This window comes from Pyrgilauda ruficollis, unplaced genomic scaffold (assembly GCF_017590135.1).
Source record: "Pyrgilauda ruficollis isolate IOZ18807 unplaced genomic scaffold, ASM1759013v1 scaffold42, whole genome shotgun sequence".
NCBI classification, from domain to species: domain Eukaryota; kingdom Metazoa; phylum Chordata; class Aves; order Passeriformes; family Passeridae; genus Pyrgilauda; species Pyrgilauda ruficollis.
In genome coordinates, this window is record NW_024525712.1 from 2,198,186 (window position 1) to 2,217,217 (window position 19,032).

The window sequence follows — 19,032 nt, forward strand, 5'->3', positions numbered from 1 at the left end:
TAACTGCAACTCAAAAAATACTTATTGGATTGCCAAACTGACCCAGCTCTTGCACATCTGAACACTGGCATTTTGCAGCTGAGTACCAAACTTGATTGTCATTTTTTGCAGATGATGACAGAAGTGTTTTGGCATTTGAAGTTCAGTTTTACATAACCATTATACAGTTTGGAATAATATTGTGAGATAAGGTTCTATATGGTCTTCTTGATACTGCCCAAGTTCTTTCATTCTCAGTTTGAGCAGCAGTGCACCATCTGAAATATTTTACAACACTGGTAATGAAAAGAAATCATTTTTCAGTAAGTCATGTTTTTAGTGGGCATTTGTTTTTTCTAAAAATGTGTTTGTCAGAAACATTCAACATCAGCCTCAAAACAAAAATGAATTAACAAAAGGAATTAAATGTCTGATAAAAGTTAAAATAACTTTATCTTGAATATTAACATTACAAGTAATTAAAATAGGTATTCCAAAGTTAAACCACCTTATATACTCACCTCTTTCTGATCAACTTGGAGTGCTGATTTTAAAATATCTCTGAGCTGTGTTAATTGTCTTCGTTCTTCATCTTGTGCTTGTTTAATCTTGAATGAAGAAAAACACAGGTTAATAATAACATTTTTTTAGCTTTCAATGCAGGTCTTTCAAATTTGCTGATAATTGGTTCATTTTTTGAGAAATATTCAGTGAGAATAAAAGCAAAAAGAAAAGATAATATGATCAGTTTATTTTCCCTTGTATTTTCAGAAAACTTGATAATGGTTAGGATATTGCTGGGTTAAGGCTTTGATATTGCCTCACAATGCTCTTGCTTCCTTGTGTTCCATTTGAAACCACATGTTATTTTCCACTTAATAAACACTTTTGAGCAAAAGCTGTTTTCGTAACATTTTACACAGTGGGGTCCTGAATTGAAACTAAGACTTCTGAATGTCATATTAAAACAAGACTTTACCAACAATCTACTCTAAACCTTAAATGCTGACTATTAAAGCAGACAGGCAACCTGAACCAAAATGATCATTCTTCTACTGTAAAAAACTAAATTTACCACATAAACATGAGATGTTGCTACTCACTGTATAAAGATCTGTCGAGAGTGTCTCAATTGAAGGTTTGAGACTTTCAACTGCTTTTAACCCATCCTGAAAGAAACTTAAAAAGAAAAGCAAAAAGCCAGCTGTTATGAAACCTTACTTTGAATTTTCTGCTTAAAAAGTTGCCATAGTAAGACATGCATATTATTATGCCATAGCATAAACTTCAAAACAGTAAACTTTTTAAAATTAATCTTTGACTGATCCACCTCTTTATTTCCATCATAGCTTATTCTGACATGCAAAATCCCCAATTAGATTCAGAACTGCCACAATCCACTGCCACATAAATTTTCCTCATTCTCATCTCAAATACAAGTTCTCATCACACTTAGTGAAGGCCCAGAAAAGAAAGATTCACTTGAAGGACAGCAAAAGCTCCATATAAAATAATTGTGATTTCTTGAAGCCACATAATTTTATGTCTGATGCAATCTTTTACTAAAGGAAAACCCCTTTGTTTCCCAATCATTAATTATGCTCTATAAGCGAGCTTATAGAATATGCTACATCTTTCTGCAGTACATGCATTTTGAATCGGCAGAGTAATGCTGTCTATGCCAAGTATTCCAGTTCTTTAAAAAAAAAACAAAGATATTTAAAAAAAATTCTAAGAAATGCCAGTTACATGCATATTTGTTTAAATATTGCTGCACTGTTCGCAACATAAAATATTTTCACTCTGGGAAGCAGTCATGAAAGTGACAATGCAACACAGCACTTACGTTGCTAAAATTGTATTAAACGGACAGAGCAGATTAATGAGACATTACAAGTGAAACTGATTTTAAAAGCAACACAGGTATTAAGGAAAAAATTCATAGATGCAGACTGGTGTTTTAAGATGAAAACTTAACTGATTTCAACAGGTGAGAGCAGTGGCTCTTTCAAGTTTGTAGCTGTGACTTCATTGCTACATGACAGATTTGTAACACTATCATAACAAAAGCACATAATTCTAATGAGAACTTTGTGTTTTACTACTGGGTCCTCCTCCAATAAACTAGAAAAAGAGTGACTATTTCAATATAGTTTTATTCCACTACTTATGCAACTTATTTTTCTTGAGCACATAATTAATTTACATCATTGTTAGATACACTCAAAGTCCATCAATACTAATGGACCACTAAGTAATAGATCAAACTAAAAGCCCTGTTTCAAGAGTAGTTTATAAACATGGCAAATTATTGTTCGGTATTCCTTTGGAGCATACAATTATATTCAATGTAACAAGCTCAACCTCATTTCATGTTTCTGAATATAGTAACAAAAGCTATGACTGATCTGTCAAAAGCAATCTGTCAAAAGACATCAGCAAGAACAGCTGAAACTTAAGATTTTGAATATTCTAGAAAAGTGTTATGATGATGTCAAAATTTGAAAACAAAATGTTGTTCCAGTTAGTGTAGAGATTATGAAAAGTAAAACATACTTGCACTGAGCATGAAAATACTTGATCAAGTTCTGAAGCAAGTCCACTCCTTTTTTAATCTTGATTTCATTGACTTTCAGCAGGTACTGTTAAAACAGTAATTCACAAAACAAATTATTTATTACTGCTACAGGGGGGTTTTTTAACACTTTATTTTCAATTATATTTCAACAAGTTTTAATAGTTACAGATTTACAAAACCTAAAAGAAAATGCAGCAAAAAGTGGCTTCAAGAGTTAAATCACACAAAAAGAATTCTTGTCACTGCTGACTTTTGATATCCTGTGAGGATATTTCACTATGATATGTCCAAATTGTTAGAATATCCTTTGGGGCTCCTAAGGAAAGCCACTGTTAAAGAAAGTATGAAAAGGTTTGTGGAGTACATTAAGGAACCCATTCTTACACCTAGCAGCACATCTAAAAATTTATCTCACTAGTTGTTAAATTCATTACTAAACAGATGTCATTAAGGAGGAAAGCAGTTGGCTAAAATTAAAGTGAGTGTTTATTTCAACAAGTTTTAAAATTTGCCTGTTGATTTCATAGTTTTCTTTATCAAATCCTTATACATGGTAATTACAGCAAATTACAGTTTAGCAAGAGATTTTTCAATTAATCTACTGTCAAGCATAAAAGAAGTGTAACTACTGTCCTCTTGCATAAGGCACAAAGTCCACATTAAGTGGCAGCTCTTCCCCTGAATATCACAGCCTAAAATGTCAGCCATGCAAGCAGAAGTATGATTGATCAAATATCCAAGTCCTTAACTGTCCATTAAATGACAAAAAAATTTAACCCCATCTCAGCCGGTGACCTCCAAGTGAAGAAATTAATGTCTTAATGGTGCTCTAATGCATCTGGGTTTCCCCTTCTCACCATACATCCTAAATGTTGTAAATCATCTAAAGTAAAGCAGCATCCAAGTGCCGGATTTCAATGCTGCAGCTTCTTATGCTGGTTCAGGTGAACAAATGATGAGCCTAAATGTAGACATGTGCACTGGATAGTATTTAGTTACAACAATCACCTCTCCAGTTCCTGTTAATTTAAAATGGAGCTCTAGGCATTTGGTATTCAGGTCACTTCCATAATTTACAGAGAACTAGTCTGTACTTATGATAAAACTTCAATATGTCACCCTTCTCACTTACTATCAAAACAAAACCAAAGTCCTCTTTCACAACTATTCAGAGGTGACCTAGTATAAATTTCTTTTCCTCAAAATCAGAAGAAATACAGGATACACTTCAGCTATTCCACATTTAGAGTAATTTAATCCAAATTCAGACTTCACCCTTCATTATCACTACAACTGACTAATGTGAACTCTTCCTTTATTGTGATACAGCAAGAGAGAAGCATCTGTTCCTAGTTGTTTCTTAGGAAGGATACAGATAGGCAATTAGCTGACAACATCCATATGTTTATTTGTTACTCAAATCCCTTAATCAGTTTTGAACATTTCAGTCTGATTCTGTATAGGAATGTGAAGCTTTTCTCTTATGTATGAGTGCATGCAGTTACTAAAAGAAATATCTAGGACAACTGCAGTTATGCTATGCTGGCATATAAGTCAAATTAGCTATCATCATCACAGGAAAGGCAGTAGAAACACCCATGGTGTATTTTTGGGCTAATGTGTACTAAAAACAAACACAGCAACTTGAATTCCCAACCACAGAACCAGACATATCCTTAAATGAATCAAACAAAAAATATTCACATCAGATTTAACATACTGCAAAATCACAGAGATTTTGAAGTAGAAACATTCTGAAACAACTTGAAAGACAACTGGATTCCATCCCTAGCACTTTTTTCCTGTACCAACCCAGCAGTGTGCTAGACTAGAGACTCTCCTAATAACGCAACAGCTGTCAGGACAGGAACAATTCAGAGAATGATCAAGGGCTTAAAATAACTTACAGTGAAGTAGTGGTGTAAAGACTGAGTTATTATAATCTCTTGGTGTTTTATTTGCATTAATTTAGCTGTTTAGTGAAATTAAAAAATATCTAAATTCCCTATAAAGTTTGCCCATCAGGATAATAAAAAAATGTGTTTTCACAAATGGAGTCAATAAATAACCTGGCATTTCCCTTTAATATCACAGCTACTCTTAAACAATTGCATTTTTCAAAATTTTCCTACAAACAGCACCATAATAATAATAATTTCACACTGAATCTTACCTCACACATCTGTAACTGGAAGAACCTTCTTTCTTTCTCCATCTCTTCTGCAATTTCAGCTCCACTTATTTCTGTACGAATCATCCCATGAAGCTTAGCATGCTCTTTTTTTTCCTTCTCTATTTTTGTACTATAAGGCAAAAAGAATCAGTCAATGAAGTGAGAAATCCACAGCCTCTCAGGAAATCAGATTATTCACAAAGTCTACTGACAGATGCGGAGCCAAACTCCTGTAGCTTTGCATATGACTTACTTCCAGATGACATTTCATTTGAAATTTGACAATGACTAAAGATCAGCAATGACATACAGTAGCTGAAATCTAATTAATCATCTGTTAAAGTAATGTTCTGACAGATATTCCAAAAGACAGTACATGAGAAGTACGTACTAAGTTCCTGCTCCAAAGAAAGAAAATACGGGAAAAAATAATGAGTTTTAATTGAAAACATAGGGGGATGTTTAATCCCAACAGAGCAAACACTGGTTAACAAAGTTCAGTTATGTCACCAGATTTATTGAGTCTTGCCTGTCATCAAGTCATCTTCTATATATACAGGGTTTTCCTAAGCCAAAATCACAGTTGCTGTCTCTACTTGCTGCTGAGCCAGTTGGCACTGGGAATGCCGACCAGCCGGCTGTGTTGCAGACTTCAAAGTCTGCTAGACCAGCTGTCCTAATTCCCTAAAAGTTTCCATGAACATTTTCCAAGAGCTCTGAATAAAACAGGTTCTCCTGCAGAATATAAATGAATAACCAATGCCTGGCCTATTCCCATAAACTCACTTCTGCATTTGTTAAAGCTATTCTCCATAATATTCCTAAACGCAGTAGTATAATTTGACAACCCAGTTAGATAAGTCTAAAATAAATACAAATACATGAGGGTATTTACTTTTTGAAGACTTAGCTTGTCACTCATACTGTTCAGAACCTCAAAATTCTGAAAAGAGCTTCCTGAGGAAATGCTATACTGCTTTTGAACAAGGAATACAGGAAGGAGATCAGAGGAACAAATAACACGCACAACTGTCCTCCCTCCTCTTGGGCAGTCAAGTGTCTCTTAGCTCTCTCTCTGAAAAAGTGACATGTCTCAAGCACTCTCTTAACCTGATGTTAACATTACCCTAACAGCTTATAGGAAAATGTCTAGAAGGTCTAAGGACTTCCAGTCAACAAAATGTTCTGTAATTCTCAAAAATGAGGAACTGCCTCCTATTACACCTCAAGCAGCAAGGGAAAACAAGAATTAATTCCATTAATCCTTCCCTTCAACATTCCCACTGGGAAGCATTTTGAGCAGCAATTCAAGAAGCCCCACTGTGCTTTCAGCACAGGCAGGCACAGCAGAGCCAGCCCTGTGCAATATTGCAGCAGCCAGTGCATCCAGCCAGCACTGTGCTCCTCCTCAGCCCATCACATCCTACCAGAAGAAGACGTTTGAAGGAAGCTCCTCTCCTTTGAAATAAATGTTCTGAAAACCTCCAGTTGCCTGAATTAAAACTCAATTCCAGAATGTTTTATTTTCATGAAGCATAAGTCCTCACTCTTACCCAATTACTACCAATTACGCTATTTTGTAGGCACAGAAAACAAGAGTACAGACACAAGAGTTAAGCAGACAATCCTGAACAAGAAAGATAAACCACTACAAAAGATTCACAGAAAATTATGAATATGCAGCTCATTTCTAGCACACACTTTAGAGGAGTTATGTCATACTTGATAGTTCTAAAGCAGTCAAACCTCAGAGGAAAGATCCAGGATGTTTCCATTCTCTCAATTTCCAAATGAACCAGCAGTTCTTGAAGCCAGAGAGCTCACTAATGTGTGACCAGGTGTGAGTAGGCTAATAACTACCAATTACCATTGTATAATATTTTCACTTTTTACAGAGAACAATACTCAAGTGTAAGAAAATGAAACCACCTCCAAAATCTTGGGAGTTTATTCGCGTGCCATAAGGTATCTCTCAATGCTAGTTAAACCAAAGACAGCTAACACTGCCAAACAGTCAAACATCATGAACAATACCACAGCATACATTGTACTCCTCCTAAAGAAAGCTAGATTTTGGTGAAAGAGTGCTTTCTGCTTTTTAAAGGATAAACCATACTCCACAGGCAAAAAAATAGTTAAACCAAGATGAAAATATACTGACCTCTATCAAGCAATTCAGAGAAAGATATCCTTGAAGCTACCTGTTTCCAAAAACTCAAAAACATACTTTACCAAAAACCCCAAATCACCTCTCAGCGACAAGTATCAGAGATACATGCCTCATGCATTTCACATTTACATTTTCTCATTATTTTACTTTTAATATCTAACTACATCTTCATCTTTGTAATTCAGAATTTACCCTGTTGTTTTGCCACAATAATAGGCTACCTCCTATCTGACTGATACTACATCTAGGGAAATAAAGAAACCCCTCACAGCCCTTTTGCATGCAAATCTTCTGAGTGCTAAAGGCTGGCTGAGTGTCCTATCCAAATGCAAGGATCAACTCAGCTTCAAGTGTCAGTCTATTGTGACATTAACCAAATCCTTTTGGCAAAGACAGTCCTGTAACACTACATTGTGAGATTTCCAAATGTTGCAGGGTATTCAGGTTTTCCAGGCAGATCAATTAACCCAAATTAATAAGAAAATTGTGAAAACTCTAAAAAATACCCTAGAAGCAATAAGAAAGCAGCAAATGTTTGGTAATGCTGCTATTCTTGGAGCTCATGCAGCACATATCACATATACACACTTTGCTGACTAAGATTAAAATGTGAGCACACGTCAGTCCATTTACAAGACAGCTGCACATAACAAATATACAGTGAGATCAGATGTGTATCACAGACAAGCAAAGCTGAAATACAGGATGAATAATTACAAGAGTAAAGGTAAAGAGATACAAAGTGAATGGTTTCACCCATTCAGTTTCCAATATAGGACTATTTTTAACACTTCAATTTGAAAAGCAACTATCTGTCAATATAACTCGTAATTTTCATTTCGAACAAATCAATTTTGTCATACAGATTGTGGTATAAATAAGCACCAAAGACATGTATTTATTTTCTGCCAGTCAGTAAGGGTAAAAAATCAGAGCACCCTGTGTACATGAAGCAGCAGTGAACTGGCTGGCTGGGAAGCAACTCTGTCATTCTTCCTCTACTTCTCCATACAGCAGTCAGCCAGGCTGAGTCTGGGTACACACATGAGACAGTGCAGAGACTGACAATAGCACCTGGAAGGAACACACTTGAATTGGTAGCATTCTGGAAAAAGTGCTTCTGAAGGCTATTTTGTTTGACAAAATAATATTACATATTTTAATTTCAAATATCCTTTCTTTGTCTAGTCTTCTTTTTCAGCCTGACTCTCCAGGCTTGGGCCCTCCAGCTTTTTGGTGAAAGAGCCTCCATTTCATTTCACCCTACTGTCTGTCAATGCTCACTGTAAAGTATATCTCTCCTAACTCTCAAATCCTCAATGAAGAAGTTGTATTTTCCTTTTAGAAATGCTTGAAAGGTTTTCCTTTCCATACATCCTGCTCTGAATGATAAAGGGAAAGAGGACAGAAGGAGCAAAATGTGCTCAGATATTTTCATCATTTCACCCACAACATGTGCAGATTAATTCAGAGACTTTTCCATTTAATTTGTAGGTAATCTCTTTCAAAATAAAAATACTTAATATGAAATCTTAGACTTGAAACAGTATATTGTGGATGTGGTTACCTGGACTTCAATAAAGCCTTTGACACTGCTTCCCACAGGATCCTCCTGGAGAAACTGGCTGCTTATGGCTTGAATAGGCACACTGTTCACTGGGCAAAAAAACTGCATGGAGAGCCTGGCAGATGATGGTGAATGGAATTATCCCAACTGGTGACTGGCCACTAGTGGTATTCCCCAGGCTCTGGGGAATACCACTAATGACCAGTGGTATTCCCTAGTTGGGGTCAGTCCTGATTAATACCTCTATGAATCACCTGGAAAAGGGGATTGAGTGCATTCCCAGTAAGCCTTCAGATGACAGTAAGCTGGGGGGTATGTGGATCTGCTGGAGGGTAGGAAGACTGCTGGGGGATCTGGACAGGCTGGATCAATAGAGAAAGGCCAGTGGTATGAAGTTCAATAAGGCCAAGTGCCAGGTCCCTCACTTGGATCACAACAACCCCAAGCAGTGCTACAGGCTGGGGACAGAGTGGCTGGAAAGCTGCCCCTCAGAAAAGAGTCTGGAGGTCCTGGTCAGAAGCCAGCAATGGCATTCTGGCCTGTATCAGTAATAGTGTGGTTAACAGGACCAGGGCAGTGATAGTCCCCCTGTACTCTGCACCAATGAGTCCACACCTTGAGTGCTGTGTCCAGTTCTGGGCCCCTCAAAGACACTGAGGTGCTGGAGCAAGTCCAGAGAAGAGCAACAGAGCTGGAGAAGCGTCTGGAGCACAAGTCTGATGAGAAGTGGCTGAGGGAGCTGGGATTCTTTAGGTTGTTGAAAATGAGGCTCAAGGGGACCTTATCACTCTTTACAACTACCTGAAAGGAGATTTTAGCAGTGGAATTTCAGTTTCCTCTCACAGGTAACAAGCAATAGCACAAAACCAAACTGCCTCAAATTACAGTAGGGGAAGATTTGATTGGATATTAGAAAAACAATTCTTCTGGAAAGGGTTGCCAAGCATTGGAACAGGTTGCCCAGGGAAGTGGTTGAGTCGCTATCCCTGCAGGTATTTAGATGTGTAGATGTAACATTTAGGGACATGCTTTAGATGTGTACTTGGCAGCGTTAGATTTATGGCTGAACTTGATCATCTTAAAGGTATTTTCAAACTTAAATGATTGTATTATTCTATTCTATGATTCTATATTTAAGCAACCTTGTTTAGCACTTTCATTCTATATCACTATTTACAAGCTATGACTCCACTTCCATCTTATGTACTTGCATTTAAAGGAAACATGACAGAAATATCTAAGAGCTATGAATATCAATGGCTTTCTGAGTCAAGTTAGAGCTCTGAAGAAGTAAATTGAGAAATTTACTTGCAGAATTTTCAGATAAAATTGTTTCATATTGTGTAAAAATTGTTTCATATTGTGTAAAACACGAGTTTACTAAACTGGAAATAGCATCACTTAAATAGTTGTGCAGACTTCTTAACAGATGACTGTATTTGACTTTGTTCATTTTTCCATTGACTTCAAATAGTTCAGAAACAAATGAACGATAGTTATTTCTAGATACGAGCACTTGCGTTTCTTCACAGTAACATATTGTTAATGCCTGGATCTTAAAATGCCATAAGCACATTCAAACAACTTGTTCTCTTCACTCAGTTGTATAAAAAAGACCTCATGCCCAGTTTTTAAAAGGAGAATGGCAAAGAAGGAGAGGTAATCAGCCTTCCCAAAAATAGCTCACTAGTTTCCATTAAACCTTTACATTTCATAGAATGAGCACAACACTTGTTAAAGAAGACTTCTGAAGATAATAGACATTTACAGGCCCCAAAATAAGACAACTCTATTTTTAAAAATTATTATTTTTTTTTCTTTTCAGGAAAATCAGGTTTATGTCCAAAATACAGATATATTCAGCTAAAAAAAAATTGTGAATAATATGCTTCAGTAAGTTCATATTTCTATTTTCTGTGTAAAACTGACACAAAGTCTTTACCTCGGAATCTACCACAACAGGACCGACCAAACTGAAGCATGTGGGTGATATCTGGCTCAGCGCCTTGCTGAATCTGATCTGCCTGCTGGGAGAATGAGCAGTTTTTATGACACGTGTACTCCTTCCCCATATGGTCCCCCGGCACGCCTGCCATTAGTGTTTAAGTACACAGGGGAAAGCAACTGCCTTGTAACAAGAAGAGCCCAGCCTGAAACAGCTCTCCCAAAGGACACAGACCAGTCCTGCTGCACTGCTCTGGTGGCATCTCCCAGCTCTTATGTGGGAAACAACATCTGTAACTGAGGTCCCATCAGAAATGCACTGCTTTAAGGCTTTAAAAACATTTTAAAATCTTTATGGTTCCAACTGAGTCATGTTAATGATTGGTGGTGAGAAAGTATAAATTATTCATGAATGCCACCTCAGGATAGTCCCAATTTTTGACTGAAGTAGGTTTGCATGAAGCTATAGGTTGCTTTCTCCTCATACTACCTTACTCAAGAGCAGCCCCAGGGTACAGAGAAATAGGGCTCCAACTTCCCTCTTTTACTTCAGCTAAGGTGATCCTGAGGAAAATAGTCTGAGAAGTTAGGTGGCTCCAGAGCAAAGGAGGTGCATAGTAATCAACAATGATGGATGGTGATACAGGATCATCAGAAAGGATCTTAACATCTCTCTCCCAAACAAGAACTAGATACATCAGAATTTTTAAACACACCTAATTACAGAGAGAGGTTGAATATCGAAAAATGTTATGGGAATAAAGCAAAGCAGATGCAATTTTTAAATTAACTTTCTTTCTTTTCAAATATGTCACACTTGGGTATATTTGCACCCAAGAGGTGATCACAAAGGTGCAAGGAAGAGAGATGAGATAGTGTGATAAATAAGCTTAAAATTTTTCCTTATAAAGACAGCAATCAATATGAAAACTATCACTTCTCAACAGACTACAAAAACACCAATTCATTATTGGGCATGTAGCTTCACAGGTCTGTACTTGTGACTAGGAAATGCAGATGAACAATATGATGTTAAGCATATGATACAGAGGCATGTGCAGAAAAAGAGCAGCCTAGCAGCCTTGAATAGATTGTTAACCAAAAGGGAAAAGGAAAAGAAAGAAAAAAAAGGGGGGGAAGAATTTTAAAAAGAGTTATTCACATGTTAGAAGAAATCTCACTGGAAAAGACAGCTCACTAAGCACACACCTAGAACTGGTTTTAGGCAGAATTCAAACAAGGAGTTATCTAAAGTAACAGACTGAAGAAGGCTGAGCAAACCTCTGGCTATCAGCACGTACATCCACCATTCTCATTCTACTCTGGCAACACAAGCTGTAGGTGAGACTGAGGTTACCTCTCCCCATTCCTTTGTCCTTTTTATTGAAGCAGAGAGCATGAAGATGCCACAACAAAACCCCCAAAATCTGCAATTAAGACTTCTTGAGGTGATTCTGCATCCACCCACTGCTACAGATGATCAAAACACACAGCTATAAGGAAGTTTAGATTCATTCAGGACAGCCACAGAACGAAAAGAGTTATTTTCTTAAGAAACCTCAGCGGCATGTATAATAGCAACCCAGAGAAACCTCACTGTTTTCCTATGTCAAAAAATTAGTATGAGAAAAAAGATGACCTGAACAAATTCAAGCTCAAATTAATATTCTCATCCTAAGTTGAAAATCACATTATTAAAATTCCCATCTCCAGTTTTTAAAGACAAATGCTCCATAATGACAGGTCATAACATCTCAATTTATCTGGGAACTGATCTTATGTCCAAGAGGTCTGACAAATTTCACGGTCCTATGGGGTCTCAGGGAAGTTCCAAGACTGAATTTAACTCAACAATACCATGGAAAACTGGTCTGCTCCTCGGTATAAGCAACACAGCTTGTATCGAAAAACAATATTCCCTGACTGCTCACCTTATGCCATGAAAAGTGGCAAAAAAAGAGCAGCTCATTATTTGAAAGAATTGTCTTGTACACAGAATTCCCAGGCTCCCTATCCTGAGCCTCAAGCAGATGATCCTTTGGTTTTCATCAAAGTCAAGGAGTCCAACAGACTGGATTAAGAGCTTAAAACTTCAAAATATTGATGTGGAGCTTTCATCTAACCACTTAAAAAACCACAGCACTCAGTAATTGTACCAGCCCACCACTTAGAAATACCAAAAAAATAGTTCACGGATCTGAAAAATATTCCTGATGAATGTGTGCTACCTTCAACTTCTGCATGTTGAATAATCTGACACATAAATGTCTTAGAAATGAGCATTGTCAAGTAGGTCTGCTTCATTCGTTAAAGAATCTTGCAGAAAGTAGAGATAACTGCGGAAAAGGAAACCCATTTCAGATCAAAACCCAAGTGTCTTACTTGAAAGCAAAGTCATGAAAAAGGTTTTCTAAAGGATAGCCAGTTAAAGGAAAAGAAAAAAATCTCATTATATCATACAAGCAACAATGGATTCAATGCCACAGACAGAAAACACATCGTCAGCATCACGTTTTCAGGTCCTGAATGACACAGCGCACAAAATAAGATTTCCAACATGTCCGTAACCTCAAATGAAAATCCCCAAATATACAAATACATTTTCTAAGGGTATTTCTTACTTCTCAAGTACTTAATTAAATTAAATAACAACTGAAAATATTTCTGGTATATCTGACTCTGAAATGCCAGCTCTGATCAAGTACAAATGATTTACATCACTTCAACACACTCATCCTAGTGAATATTAGATCAGAAATCCTAAAAGCACTGGAGGTCTTGGTCCAGTAGTAACATTCCTCTTGGTGTATGTCCCAGCAGTGCACAAATTTATTTCAAATTCTGCACATAAACTTTGTGGGTTGTCAGTATGAATAGTCACACACAAGTAAACAAGCTTCCAGATCCAGCAATCAAGCAGTGCTAGACAGCAGCAGACTAAAATATAGGACTATTTAAGGCCTGTCCTCAGAGATCAACTACTGCCATAGGCAATGATTAGAAATCTTAATTACTTCAATAGTCAATAACTGGTATGCACCAAATGACACTGCTTACCAGTGTCAGGACCATAAAACATTGGAGCGAACACAATCTTCTGTGGATTTAGACTGTCAGACCAGAGGTTTATCTCAGTATTTCAGAATGTCCTTTTATGAAAATCCAGGCAGTTTCAAAAACCAAAAGCCACAGAGGTCTTCCTCACAATTTGATGCTAGAAAGCAATAACTGGACCGTTCTCATTGTTATTCACAAAAGGAATAATGAAATTTAGCTAACTGGTTGCTTTTGTGGGTAAACCAGTTACAGGAATAATTTCTGAAGACTTCAAACAGACTAACTAAGTGGGCACCAGAGAATCATTATAACTTTGTGCAATTAAAAAAAAACAAACCATAAATGTTGCTAGATTTTCAGCCAGACTAGTTGGCTGTGGATCTCCAAATTATTTATGTTAAATAGTGTCATCATACTTGATTCTTCTGGACCTGTATCATCAGAGATGGTCTGATGCAAGGCAGCATTATTTCAGAAGAACACAGACACTGGACACGTGACACAAAACTGATAGTCAATCCAGGTAATACTGTAATGTGGAATAAAACTCACTACAAAATTCTACTTCAGAGACTGTCAGCTGTACTAATACAATTAACCTGGCCAGCCTTGGAAACAACTGTCCCTGATGCAGGACACTGAACCACTTAAGATTTACTAGGAACCAGAAATAAATTGTGTTTGATATTAGGTGTTGAGCTTTGTTGACTCATTCAATTTGTTTAGCTAGATATAAAATTCCAGTTTTTATAAACTTATTTTATTGCTGTTTATTTAAACAGTGTATCTGGTAACTCCAAACAAGTGGCTTATGCTAAGTGAGGTTAGATCCAGAACATAAGACACAACTCCCCAGCCTCAGATAGGTGTACGTCCACTTCTAGTACATGCTGCACCTGCTGAGAGCATCCAACCTCAGCATTAAGCATTAATAACCTCTACAGATTTCAGTTACATTTCACTCTTAAATAAAAGTTTAAAAGATACATACACTTTTGTTTCATAGTCCTTCCAAGCTTTATCAAAGGGTTTTTTCAGGTCCTGTCAAAAGAGAAAAAATAACAGCCAGCTATTTACATGAAAAATACTGTGGCTCTAACAATGAAGACACACCTTGGACCCTTGCAGTGCCTACTAGAATAAGGGACTTCACTCTTTCTTCTAAGGGTGGTGCAAAAGCAATCTCGCACATAGAATACTTGTACAGAATTGTACAGAGAATTAATACACTCATGTTTTTAAAAGCATCTCTAGGATGCTCTTTACTATGATTTTTATTGCTCCATTTTACTCCTTAAAAAGTATAACAACATGCTGTCCCAAGACCACGCTATGCAATTAATCCAAGTAACTACTTTCTCATCATTCTATCTCTGCCTCTACTGGAAAAAAGTCCCTGTCCCAAGGCTGCAGTATAGCCTTGGCTAAGAACTTGATTCATCACACTGAAGTTTAAAAAATTTGATTTTTCACTGACTTAATGGGAACAGTATAGACCTTATGGCTCAGCATAACTAATTCCATGAGAATTCTGAATTACTTTTATTCCAAATGCCTTTATCTTCTTTCCTCTAAATAAGGTAATTTCACTGATGTCTAAAAATGCAAGAGCTGAAATTTTGATGAAGTTCAAGAGAACAGACAACTACAACTCTCAGATACTGGAAAAATTTTCCAACTACAGATTAGGAACTAATTCTTACATGTTAATTAATTATTGAGCCAATTATTAAATTAACTGAAGTAGCATTTGATTATATTCTCAAGGCAGAGGGGAAGCACTGTATTGTAATAAATGTATTTATTCTGACATAGAGAAAAACATGAGTGAAATGTGGTAAGCAAACAACACAAAGATAATATAAATAATCTATTTATCCTCCAGTAATTTACAGAAACCATTTTTAGTCTATGTACACATTTTTCTCCTTCCTTCGATGTCCTAGAACAATAGCTGCCAGTCACTTCCTGTTTGCTCACTAGTAAACAAAGCAAAAGCCAAGTAAGTTTGCTCGCCATAGGCTCTGAAATTTATCATAAACACATCATCATTTGAGTCTTAAGTTGCTGTTATTTCAAATAGGAAATGTCCTTGGGGCATAAAGAAATAGATTTCAGCTTCTTTAAAAAAAATATGCTCATACACTCTAATGTGTGTTTCTTAATAGTTCCAGGTAAGTTTAGAATGCTAAAAATCCTTAAAAATACAGTACTACCCTTAATGCAACTAAGTAAATATCTGAATCTTACACCTCTTTCTCTGCTTATCTTCTGTATCTCAGACCTGCTTTTAAAGCTTCTCAAATGTTGTTTTGTATACATACTCAAGAACATGAGGTATGTGAATCCACAAACAGAAAGGATGACTTGATTCACAAAAAAACCCTCAAAATACAAACAAAAACCCCAAAGTCCTGTTTATTGAGCTAATACATTACTTGAGTATCCTACACCTTCCAACACATAAGATCAATACACTTGCTAAATGTATCTACTGTACCAACAACAGTCCTATATATTAATAGGAGGAAAGACATACCCCTTTCACTCCCTTCAGGTCTCCCTTCAGCAAACTGTCCAATGGAAAAGTGATTATGTTGTTCATATTCTGAATCTGTAACAAGAAAATTACACCAAATCAGTTAATATATTCAGACACAGAACATAAACTGTCTTAATACACACATTTCAGAAAGTTTCACAAGGAAATATTACATATTATTTTCCTGTCCCTGCCTTATGGAGATGTTTATCAGCATAGCCAGTAATCAAAGATGGAAGCAACACAAGTTAATCAAACTCACTCTGGAAACACTATAACCCAAACCAGCAGGAAACCTCCAGAATTACTCCTGATTATAAATATCTCATCCCACAGTGTCTGCAAAATAAGACCACTAATTTTTACATTGCCTTATTTCCCCATTTAAATTCTATGAAAATAAGCATTTAATTTCTAAGCACTGATAATTTTAGGTTCATGAGCATATTTTATATTAACCTTTTTTACTTTCCAGCCTCTTCAGACCTATTCCATAAAGCACATTTGCCACTCTCCCTATACATGGCATTTTACTCTGACAGAAGTTATAAAGACAAAAAATGCTGGCCTGTAAAATAGCCACCATTCCAATATTTTCCATTTGTTTTTAAAAAAGCAATACATCTGCCTTATTTATCTCATGCAAACTTTGAAAAAAGAATTTAATGAGGTCTTTAGTATGTAAGTAATTCAAGAGAAAATAAGTACTTCAAGAAGATAAAAATTATTTCAAATTAAGACAGTGGTAAAATAATAATGGGTTTTTTAAAGTATTTGTATGATAATATTTTAGGAAGTAAAAAGAACCAAGAAAGACTGTAGGAATAAGACAGCTAGGAAAAGATTGTATATCAACTCCTTTATGATTCAGGGAAAACATTCAAGGTATGGATCATAATATCTAGGCAGAGAGTTTAAACTGTAACTATTCAAAAGGATTTGTTGCTCTGAGGAGCAAACCCCAAAATACTTTAGAATAACACAAAAAAAATCAGAATAACTTTTGCAGCAGTTCAGTCAAAGCTGCCCTTGCATGAGTTACTTCTTTTTTTGGTATTTTACGATGTTCTTTTAAAATGCGATTTTTTTTCAAGAAGCTCTGAAATCCTGACATGAAGATGGATTTCAAATGTTCCAGTTACAGAAAGAACTTTGCATCATGTAGGAACAAATGCTTTTATTTCTTCAGGAATTATGACAGGGACATCCAAAGTATAAAAGCACACTACAACAAAAGTCCCCTTTAGTGTAACCCATCCAGAGGTGAAAGAATACTAACATTTCAAGGAAAAAATATTTCCAATTATGGATGCTTCAGTCTCCCCAGAATTGTAAAATACAAAATATTATCACCCTGTAATTACTTGGTGGCCTCACTAGAACAGAGTCCGTGATACATAACAGTTGTTGTTAAAACAAACCAGCAAAGCCCCACTGTCCCCACCTTTCCTCATCAAAGAAACTACCTTACTGCTTTTGCTTGAAATTTCAGCCACCAGTCAAAGTGAATCTTCATCAGTTTTAATGGTTACACAGATTGTCTCTGCATGAAAAAGCTAAAGAAACACAGAAAATCTGGTCTTTCAAACTCTTAACACAAATCATATTTCCCCTCCTCCACCCTACTTTTTCTCCCACCCAACAAGCTGCAGGACCCAATCACAGCCCTTCAGAATAAACAAGTTATGTTTCAGCTCTGTATTGGGGCTGTTTTTCTTAAGTACTTCCTGTAAAAATTGAATTAGCAACATGCACACATGCTTAGCTGGCAGTGCTGGAGACCATCCACCTCCCCAGTCCTCAGCAGTGCTACCACATGCACCTATCAGCACAACCATTCCCACAGGTAACAAAATTAGGTCACAGATACAGGGGATAAGTGCAAAGGTTTAAACTGCACAACACTACATTAAAAAACCCCAAAACTTCTAGAAGCTGCAAGTGCACATCCAGAATGGTTATTCAGGTGGAAAAGAGGTCTCTTTCAAGATATCTTCCCACGTGAGGTTTTCTACTTTGTTATTCTATTTTATGAGTATGATGTAGTCAAGTGTCTAACTTAAGGATCAATACTTTCACAGCCTCCATTTAATTATTCTTCAAATGCAGTAGACAGGAATAAAGAAGAAAGCATTTCTCAACAGCAGACGCAAGACAACTGATTTTTCTTTAAGCCATAAAAAAATAAACCATCTGAAGTACTATCCCAAACATACTCATGTGTAAACATTAATCAGACTCCAAAATAGTTATGGCTATTTGCTTGAATTTCACACCATGAGGCCTGGAATCCAAAGCAACTTTAAAAAAAAAAACAAAAAAAAAACCCCAAACAAACAAACAGAAAAAAAAAACAGGACAAAACCTCTACATTTTTTTAAAAAGTTTAGAGAATGTTTGCCTATTCAAATTAATTCCTTCTGTGTGCTATCACCTGTACATTACCATCAGTCTATTGTATTCCCAATGCTCCTATTCTATTTGTAACAAAAGTAAACATACATAATGCATGAACTTGTCATTATTAACCCAGTTAGATGAATCATACTCCCTCATATTTATAAGTCAGCAAGCAATATACAGATGAAAGATCTTACATCTTTTTCCCCTCTTTCTTGAGAAGCATAAGCTGAACTATCTAAAAATATAGACCCATTTTTGGCATACCGAGAAGCACTAATATGTGCAGCTCCTACTCTGTGTGCAGAGCACAAGGAGCTAGAACATATGCAATGGACTCTACATTTTGACGACTTCATGTTTTAAAATGCACTTTAAAAAAATACACCAAGATGCAAGAAAGCTTTACAGAAATTAACGTCATCCCGTCTCAGAGGAACACTAGCAAATTTCACATGGTTAAAAAACAAAGAAAGGAAAAAAAAATATTTGACCTTGTTTCCTCTTCCAACTTTGCTGCTTTGGCACTTGCAGTTTTCCTCTGACAGTTTCCAACAAGATGACAGTGTAAAAAATTAAAACTTCCTAAGTTGGAGAAGGCTCAGAGAAGAAGAAGTGGCAG

General features: G+C 36.3%; 1 protein-coding gene across 3 annotated transcripts in view; it reads right to left on the minus strand.

Annotated features, from left to right (window-relative positions):
• Positions 1-19,032, minus strand: part of ASAP2 (ArfGAP with SH3 domain, ankyrin repeat and PH domain 2) — an 85,308-nt gene that overhangs the window by 37,405 nt on the left and 28,871 nt on the right. For 2 of the 3 annotated variants that reach the window (XM_041477851.1, XM_041477850.1), the window contains exons 4-9: positions 16,008-16,082; positions 14,460-14,509; positions 4,731-4,860; positions 2,536-2,621; positions 1,083-1,158; positions 501-587 (exon numbers count right to left, since the gene is read on the minus strand). In XM_041477851.1, coding sequence (XP_041333785.1) covers positions 501-587; positions 1,083-1,158; positions 2,536-2,621; positions 4,731-4,860; positions 14,460-14,509; positions 16,008-16,082 — 504 coding nt within the window. Of the gene's footprint in view, positions 1-500; positions 588-1,082; positions 1,159-2,535; positions 2,622-4,730; positions 4,861-4,983; positions 5,040-14,459; positions 14,510-16,007; positions 16,083-19,032 lie in introns of those variants that run through there. The other variant, XM_041477852.1, reaches the window with a different exon arrangement.